Source organism: Mandrillus leucophaeus, unplaced genomic scaffold (genome assembly GCF_000951045.1).
Source record: "Mandrillus leucophaeus isolate KB7577 unplaced genomic scaffold, Mleu.le_1.0 Scaffold306, whole genome shotgun sequence".
Lineage (NCBI taxonomy): Eukaryota > Metazoa > Chordata > Mammalia > Primates > Cercopithecidae > Mandrillus > Mandrillus leucophaeus.
The window spans coordinates 509,954-519,062 of NW_012103210.1; the positions used below are offsets into that span (position 1 = coordinate 509,954).

The 9,109-nt window shown below is 58.6% G+C and overlaps 1 protein-coding gene across 1 annotated transcript in view; it reads right to left on the reverse strand.

The window, feature by feature from the left end:
- Nucleotides 1-9,109, reverse strand: part of SGSM2 (small G protein signaling modulator 2) — a 52,119-nt gene that overhangs the window by 2,921 nt on the left and 40,089 nt on the right. The window contains exons 13-22 of the mRNA XM_011987263.1: nucleotides 8,205-8,358; nucleotides 7,366-7,430; nucleotides 7,128-7,273; nucleotides 6,535-6,663; nucleotides 6,103-6,285; nucleotides 3,457-3,843; nucleotides 3,071-3,195; nucleotides 2,505-2,587; nucleotides 1,518-1,627; nucleotides 582-678 (exon numbers count right to left, since the gene is read on the reverse strand). Of these exons, the coding sequence (XP_011842653.1) occupies nucleotides 582-678; nucleotides 1,518-1,627; nucleotides 2,505-2,587; nucleotides 3,071-3,195; nucleotides 3,457-3,843; nucleotides 6,103-6,285; nucleotides 6,535-6,663; nucleotides 7,128-7,273; nucleotides 7,366-7,430; nucleotides 8,205-8,358 (1,479 nt within the window). The remainder of the gene's footprint in view (nucleotides 1-581; nucleotides 679-1,517; nucleotides 1,628-2,504; nucleotides 2,588-3,070; nucleotides 3,196-3,456; nucleotides 3,844-6,102; nucleotides 6,286-6,534; nucleotides 6,664-7,127; nucleotides 7,274-7,365; nucleotides 7,431-8,204; nucleotides 8,359-9,109) is intronic.

The window sequence follows — 9,109 nt, forward strand, 5'->3', positions numbered from 1 at the left end:
TTGAGACAGAGTCTGGCTCTGTTGCCCCGGCTGGAGTGCAGTGGCACAATCTCAGCTCACTGTAACCTCACCTCCACTACAGGCACCCGCCACCACGCCCGGCTGATTTTCGTATTTTTAGTAGAGACGGAGTTTCACCATGTTGGCCAGGCTGGCCTCGAACCCCTGACCTCAAGTGATCTGCTTGCCTCGGCCTCCCAAAGTGCTGGGATTACAGGTATGAGCCACTGCACCCAGCCAAATTTTTTCTTTCTATTTTAGAAATTAAAGACAGGGTCTGGCTATGTTGCCCAGGCTGGTCTCAAGTTCCTGGGCTCAGGCAGTCCTCTCACCTTGACTTCCCAAAGTGCTGGGATTACAGGCATAAGCCACTGTGTCTGGTCAGGGGGCATTTAAGAACACACAGGCCCAGGCAGCCACAATTAGTAAGTCTGGGGCTGGGTGGGGCCCAGGGTACTGGTAGTTTTTTAAAGCTCCGCAGCTGGTTCCAAGGTCCGGTTAGGATTGAGAACTGTTGGCTTTGGGGAAGAGGGATCTCTTACTGCCCCCACCTCAGCCCCATGATCCAACCCACTTCTTACCCCTCTTAAAATCCAGCAGGAACCAGCGATAACAGAAGTAGAAGTGGGTGTAGTCTCCATTCTGATGCATCAGCTCAAACAGCTCTGAGTCCAGGATCTTATGTAGGTGGGAAAAGGGAGAGCCCTGAGCTGATGCTTCCTCTCTGGCCACCACTCACCCTCCGCTCACGCCCAGGCATGCACGCGATCCCCAGACCTGGCAGTGGGTCTGTCTGTTGCCCCGTGCCCCGTGGTGTGATTCCCAGACCTGGCAGTGGGTCTGTCTGTTGCCCCGTGCCCCGCGGTGCACTCTCTCCCACTTGGATCTCCTTGTGGAGGCTGGGTTGCTCCCTGCTACCCCTCCCATCACCCGTCTCTCAGGGCTGCTTTATTTTTAGGGTTATACGATTTTCTGGGTATCTGATGTCATCAGCAACCCCTACTGTTCGCCAGAGCTTTCATGGGCACGAGCATTCACACACACTCCTCCTCAAGTTCTAACACTGAGACCATGGTTCTCTGTTTTTTGTTTTTTGTTTTTGAGACGGAGTCTCGCTCTGTCTCCCAGGCTGGAGTGCAGTGGCACGACCTTGGCTCACTGCAAGCTCCGCCTCCCGGGTTCGAGCGATTCTCCTGCCTCAGCCTCCTGAGTAGCTGGGACTACAGGCGCCCCCCAATGCCCGGCTAATTTTTGTATTTTTAGTAGAGATGGGGTTTCATGATGTTGACCAGGCTGGTTTCGAACTCCTGACTTCGTCATTCGCCCGCCTCAGCCTCCCAAAGTGCTGGGATGACAGGCCTGAGCAGCCTTGCCTGGCCAAAACTAGGTCTTTTAAAATGAAAGAAATTAAGTTTCTATGTCAAGTATGTTTTTGGAAAGCTCCCTAGCCTTCCTGTGGACGATGGACAAGCCCGGCTCTGCCTGCTCCCGTGCCCGTGGGTGGCAACCGGCCTCACCTGGATGAGGGAGCGCATGTTGGCAAAGTGGGTGTCCATGGCACCCCCGTTGGGGAAGTTCTGGCTCATCCTCTTCATGAGGTGGCTGAAGCAGCTGTAGGCCAGCTGATCTGAGGGGAGACCGGGGTAAAGCTGGCAGGGCAGGACACTCGGGACAGGGCTGGCTCCCATTCCTGCTCTTCCAGACCTGGCCAGCCTCTCGTCCTTTCTCCAGCTTCTGCAGCCTAGTCCCATGTCCCATCCGTCACCGTTGTCGAGGGTGACCAGGAGAGGTGCCCAGTCCCACGTCTCCCATCCGTCACCGTTGTCGAGGGTGACCAGGAGAGGCGCCCAGTCCCACGTCCCCCATCCCTCACCGTTGTCGAGGGTGACCAGGAGAGGCGCCCAGTCCCACGTCCCCCATCCCTCACCGTTGTCGAGGGTGACCAGGAGAGGCGCCCAGTCCCACGTCCCCCATCCCTCACCGTTGTCGAGGGTGACCAGGAGAGGTGCCCAGTCCCACATCCCCCCATCCCTCACTGTTGTCTAGGGTGACCGGGAGAGGTGCTCATCCCCCATCCCTCACGGTTGTCGAGGTTGACCAGGAGAGGCGCCCAGTCCCACGTCCCCCCATCCCTCACTGTTGTCTAGGGTGACCAGGAGAGGTGCCCAGTCCCATGTCCCCCCATCCCTCACCGTTGTCGAGGGTGACCAGGAGAGGTGCCCAGTCCAATGTCCCCCCATCCCTCACTGTTGTCGAGGGTGACCAGGAGAGGTGCCCAGTCCAATGTCCCCCCATCCCTCACTGTTATCGAGGGTGACCAGGAGAGGTGCGCAGTCCCACATCCCCCCATCCCTCACTGTTGTCTAGGGTGACCGGGAGAGGTGCTCATCCCTCATCCCTCACGGTTGTCGAGGGTGACCAGGAGAGGCGCCCAGTCCCACGTCCCCCCATCCCTCACTCTTGTCTAGGGTGACCGGGAGAGGTGCTCATCCCCCATCCCTCACCGTTGTCGAGGGTGACCAGGAGAGGTGCCAGCAGATCGCACATGCCCTGCACATAGCCCACGTCCAGGTGCTCCCACACATAGCTGAAAGGTAGGGGCAGAGTCACTGTGGCTGTGCTCCATTCTTCCCTCCCTCCGGATCCCTGGGGAAAAGGCCTCCAGAGCCACCTGCCGCCCGGAAGTCAGCCTTTCCCTGACCCTAAGCCATGTACTGTGCACCCCCCACAGGGAGACAATGGGGAACAACCCACGGGCCCCCCCAAGGTACTCAGGACTTAGGGAGAGACAAGGCCGTCATGCTTGGTAGGTGGGCGCGGGGGCGGGGATGAGGGACAGCTTCCTGAAGAAGCGGCTGAAGGGGAGGTCCGGTGGACCTAAGAATGAAGAGGGGTGGGGAAGGGGTGTTGCAGGGAAGAAGCTCTCCAGGCAGGGGGAGCCAAGTGTGATTCAGGAGCAGGAGAGAGGAGCAGGGCACCTTCCGGACCTCATGTTTCAGAGTAACTGGCAGGAGCCAGAGTGCGGGGGCAGGGTCCCGCCTCCCACCCTGAGCCCCGCCCCACAAGGCACCTGCACATGACGTCTCTGAGCCTCTCCAGGTTGGGGGGCGTGAAGTACCAGTAGTTGCGGTCACATCTCTGCACATCCTTGTCTATGCGGTGCAGGTTTAAGGCCACAGTGTCCAGTAATTCTATCTGGAAGAGGGGAGGGCCCTCAGGCATGAGACCGGGCAGCCCTTCCCAGGCTGGGGACAGAATGTGCCCCAAGAAATGCAGCAAAACAGGGAACCCCGAGACCAGAGCGAGTCCTCTGGGGATGCTGAGAAATGGGCTCAGAACTCCCTTCCAGGGCAGTCAGGGCACCCCGCCTTCCACCCCGCCAGCCCTTCCCCAGCTCTAGGATGTCAGGAGGGCCTCTGGGGGGCTGGGAACAGCGCCTGGGGGGCATGTACGCACAGTGTAGGCAGCTGCACACACAGCTGCAAGCTCCTCCCCTGCCTCCAGTTCTCCGGCCTGAGGAGGCTTCTCCTGGCTGGGATCCTGGGGCTCCGAGAAAGTGTGAGCTGCAGGGCTGAGCCCACTGGAGCCTTCCTCCCCGCCGCCGTCCTCCTCTTCGAAGCCTACGCTCTGCCCCTCATCTAGGCTTGACTGGATGCCCGAGGCCACGGAGTAATTGCGAGAGGAGGGCAGTCCTGAGTCTGGGGAGTCGAACTCCACGGAATGCTGCTGCTCCACCACGGCGGTGCCCGGAGTCCCGGCTCCTGCTTCCTGCTCAGGCTTTGGTCTGGAATCTTCAGGGTCCTGGGGCCCCGGGGGCTCCAGTTCATCCACAGAGATAAACACCTGGTGGGTGAACACAGGGCGGCTCCACCTTCACTCTAGCACCTTCCCGCAGCCGCCTTGGCCAGAAGGGAGCTGGAATGCAAAACTCTTCACACCCCCTCTCCCACCACAGCCCCCAACACCGTCGCTGCCACGGAGCACCAAGCCAGCTTCCGACCCAGCCGGCCACGGAGAGCAGCCTCTGGCCAAACATGAAGACACGGCCTTCAGCCCTGCTCGAAGCAACAGCTCCAGGTCTTCCTGTGGCTACTGAAGGGAAGAAAGGGAGCCAGAGGGCCGAACGCTCAATGGCCAGTTTGAACTAAGTCTCATGCTCGAAACGCCTGAAGTCATGAGAACAGGAGGACGTCCTTAGTGTTTTGGTGTGGCTGCCAGGACACCCTGGGTGGAGAGAAGGCTAAAGGTTTTAGGAAAAACAAGTGTTTCCTTATTTTCAGTATTGAATGTTCAGCAGGACAAGACAGGAGCATTCTGTGACAAGTACCTAGTCAGCTCCATTAGCCCTCAGGCAAGGGGAGACGTAAGAAGGAAAAGCAAACATTCTACCGACTAGACACAGTCCACCACCGTGGACAAGGCACGGGGAAGAGAAGAGACGCACCGAGACTCTTTGGGATTTTTCTTTCTCTATTTTGACCATGTAGGGAAAGCGACGGTAAAAGCAGTTTCTACTTTGGGCAGGAAGCATGAAGTGCTGGGTAAAGCCACAGTTCTGTGACAACCGAATATGCCAGTGAGGAACGCTACTGCTGTCCATGAGCTCAGCAGCCGGGCACTGGCACAGACTAAGATTTTTACAAAACCAGAGAGAGGGAGAATGTGTTCCTGAATAGGGGATTAAGAACAAAGCACGTGGGAAATGAGAATGTGCCTTGTTAGTTCTATTTCTTTCTTTTTTTTTTTTTATTTCTGAGGCAGGGTCTCACTCCATAGCCCAGGCTAGAGTGCAGTGCAGTGGTGGGAGCACGGCTCACTGCAGCCTCAACCTCCATGGCTCCAGTGGTCCACCCACCTCAGCCTCCCGAGTAGCTGGGACCACAGGCGCACCCCAACACATGTGGCTAATTTTTGCATTTGTTGTAAAGACAGGGTTTCACATGTTGCCCAGGCTGGTCTTGAACTCTTGAACTCAAGCAGTCCTCCAACCTCTGCCTCCCAAAGTGTTGGAATTACAGGCATGAGCCACCACACCCAGCCAGTTAGATTTAACTTCCTTCAACTTGCATTTTCTGTTAATGTTAGTAAGGATTTAGTAAAGTAACAAGAATACACAATAAAGAGGCAATTTTAAAGAAAAAAGTTGGCCGGGCGCGGTGGCTCAAGCCTGTAATCCCAGCACTTTGGGAGGCCGAGACGGGTGGATCACGAGGTCAGGAGATCGAGACCATCCTGGCGAACACGGTGAAACCCCGGTTCTACTGAAAAATACAAAAACCCAACCGGGCGAGGTGGCGGGCGCCTGTAGTCCCAGCTACTCGGGAGGCTGAGGCAGGAGAATGGCGTGAACCCGGGAGGCGGAGCTTGCAGTGAGCTGAGATCGGGCCACTGCACTCCAGCCTGGGCGACAGAGCCAGACTCTGTCTCAAAAAAAAAGAAAGTGTCCTTAAAAAAGAAACTTATCAGTGTTCGCTGGGCCAGGCAGTCACAGTTTAGAACTTGCCGTTGGAAAGGCAGGAGTGATGCCGGAAAGAGCTACTCTCTCTGCTCTGAGCGAGCTTGGCATGGTCCTGTGCAGCCACAGGCAACAACGTGGGAGGAAGGGTCTCGCCAGTCGACACCAATGGGGCTGCTCTACGGGCTCCCCTATCCTCAGGCCCACAGCTCTCAGGAAGCCTCTACAGTCAGAGGATATGGGTGGAGAGGGGAAACTGAGACCCAGAGACGGGAAGTTCTTGCCCAGAAACATTCATCTTGTCAGTAGTGGATCTGGGACTAGAACCCAGCACTGCCTGTTGCTAGCTTTGAGGTCTTTCTACAAGGAGGAGGGCTTCCCTAAATCCCAGTAAGTCCATCTTTCCCTCTAGTTGGCTAAAACTGAGCACAAGGCACTCTCTCACTTTATTCCTATGATACCCAGAGAAAGAGATGGTAGAGGCACAGTTAGCCATTTCCAGTTGGAGAAAATGAGACACAGCCACATTAGGCCTTTCTCGCAGGGCCCCACCAGTTCCCAGAGGTCAGGCTGGTGCCCAGGATCACTGTGCATAAAACGCGGGTGGCCCCCAAGATCCCCAACCCTCCAGGCCCCGTGTGGCTCACATCGTTGCTGATGGTGGAGTCTCGGTGGATGAGGCGCTGCACGTGGCTGTCGATGCTGCTGCCCGAGGAGAACTTGGTGCGTGTGGCTGGGTGGGCCTCCCGCTCCCGCTGCCTCACCACCACCTCGCAGGCCTTCCACTCTGCCAACACCTGCTGGTACCTCGCTGCCACCACTGCATCCACCTGTACTCAGACCACACCACGACCATGGGGGGAGCGTGCACCAGGCCCTCCCCTTCAGGAGCTGGGCCTGCACTGGACCTTGGGTCCCGAGTCTCAGACTCAAGACGGGCCTCGGGGTAAGGGCGGTCGAACTGCCCTGCCGTGCTTCTTTCTGGCTGGGAAGGGGCTGAGGCTTCCGAGGTCCCCTCCTTGGCGTCCCCTGGCCCAGCTCCCCATCTCATCAGCCCCATGGGAACAGGCTCCTCTTACCTGCTCCATCTCCTTCTTGCTCATGCCGAACGTGTAGTGGCCGAGCAGAAAGGGCCAGACGTCCTTGCGGAGCTCGTGCTCTATGCCTCCGTAGTAAACTTGCCGCAGCAGCTCCAGCTCTTCGTAGTTCTGAGGGACCCAGGGAGTCAAGACCGTGCAGCCTCCACAGTCACTGTGGCCCAGCTCGGGGAGCCCCATCCCACAGAGAACGGGCTGGGCTGGGGCCTCTAGCGACTGCTGAAGCTCAGGCAAAGCCTGCTTTGGGGTGGCCACATCCTCCCGTGCCCCGGCTCACAGCGGAATGAGATCTCGCTCTGCTCTCCTTCCTTATGGGGCAGGACGTGGCGCCCGGAGAGAGGCCGAGCTTTATCCAGGATCACAGGGCGATGTGGACGCAGGACAGCTTCCCAGTCTAGCCCCCTTCCCGTGTCAGCCCCATGCCCAGATGCAAGAGATTCTGCCAGGACCCCAGTCACTCCGTGGCATCGGCCCTGGCCTGTCCACCGCGCCCACTGCCACATTTTACCCTGAAGCCCTCACTCCTGCCCGCCCCAGCCCCTCGACCTGTGGCCCTGGAACCCCAGGGTTGGCACCTTTTTGTCCTTCTGATACTTGCTCCACGTGTCCTTGGTGAGGCCTGCGGAGGCCCCCGGGGGCCGGTCAGGTGGAATAATGCTATGGTGCACCAGCGCTGACAGATGGGTCCGCACCGTGGACAGGTGGCGGCAGTGTGCCAGCCCTGCAGTGGGCAGCAGTGGGCAGCGGGGGGCTGGGACCGACCCAGGGCCACCCGCCCCCAGCCCACCACAGCCTGGCACGCCCCACACTCACAGCCGTAGAAGGCCCGGGACACGATCTGCCTCTTCATGCTCTCACACAGTAGCCTGAGCGGCAACCTGTGGGAACAACCCGGCTCAGCGGGGAGGGGCCGCGGCCCCTCTGATGGGAGGAGAGAGAGAAGGGAGGAGGTTCTGTCCTGGGGGACAGGTAGGGCACTGGGGAGGGTGCAAGGAAGAGGAGCCACAGCCCAGCAGCCGTCAATGGGCACCCTGTCCCATGCCTGCCACCCCGGATAGAGCTGCGGTGGGGCCCCCGCCTGGCCCCCAACCACCTGGGGATCTTGGTCAATGAACTTCACCTGTGTGAATCTTCGTTTCCTCATGTGAAAAATGGAGACAGGCACCGGAGGGTCATCAAGATTAATAAACAAAAACGAAGTAAAGGTAAAAGAGAACACCTGCCATAAAAGCCATTCACTCACTGCCCTGGCACACGGCAGGTGGCTGCTGAGTGTCCGCAGGTGGACGGCCTGTCAGCAGGGTCTGTGTGCACATGGGGAAGGGGAGCTCATGGGGACTGAGCCGATGATGTGCCGGGCACAACTCTGGACATTCGCTGGGGTTCTCTCCTTCTGTCCTCACAAGTACCGTAAGCAGCAAGTAGCATCACCCCATTTTACAGATGAGGAAACTGAGGTTCAGACATGTAGAGGCTCACGGTAATTCCGTAACTTGCAAGTCATGTGGGTAGCAAAAGTGAAATTTGAACCCAGGTCTGTCCCACTCTAGAGGCCACCCTGTCGCGCAAGTGACACGGCCTTTAAGGAAAGATGGACACACACGTGGCCGGACACGCTAACGGGAAGCTGGAGCCGAGCGCTGCCCACTCACCGGTCGGGGATGCAGCTGCAGTGGCTGGGGGCTGCATGTGGGGAGCTGCTGGAGGAGCAGGAGAGGCAGGAGGAGCCCTGACTGCACAGGGGCTCCAGGTGCCAGGCTGGCAGGCTGGGCCCAAAGCCCTGCATCTCGATCATGTCACCAGCATCTGAGGGCAGGAAGGATGGCACGGTCAGAGCCCGAGAAACCTTCTCTCCCAGCACCCTGCAGCATGCCCACCTCTGTGCCCAGAGCTGCAGAATCAAGTCACCCATGGGTGGAAAAGCACAGAGCGGGGACTGCCTGGTCCGGAGCCCAGAGATGGAAGCGGTAAGGACAGAGGGCGCCTGACACCTCCGAGCCTCCAGCAAGCCCGGAGAGGGGCAGCCAGGCGTCGTTCTGCGTGTGGTAAAACACTTGGACTGAGTCTTGGGTGACTGTGCCTATAGCTCTATCTGGCGGCCAGCAAGCCCTTGCTTTTCTAGAGGGAAGGGAAAGAGAGAGAAGGAACCAAGACCTGAGCTCCCCGAAGTGCCACCAGCCAGCTTAGCCTGCAAGGACTCAGCTTAGTCCTCTTGGCAAACTCTGAGATGCTCAAGGTGTCCAGGGAGTCCCCACTGTTCAAAGCCCCTGAGGAATCTCAGTCACCTGCCCGTAGGCCTGACTCTTCTAGGGGAGTCTAGATCTGGTGGCCAGTGGCTACGGATGAGCAGTGCTCCGTGCCCAGGCCAGGCCCCCCTGCTGCCAGCTCCCACGGGCCCTTTCTGAGTTCTACTCCATCCCTGCCTAGCCTGAGAGCTCTTATTAGCATGGTGGCCTCCCAAAAACACCAGCAAGTTGGATGGAAGCCACAGGTCCCAGGGCTACGAGGCCACTGAGGGAGTGGGGGTGGTGGCTGGGCACAGAGGCGGGGATGGGGG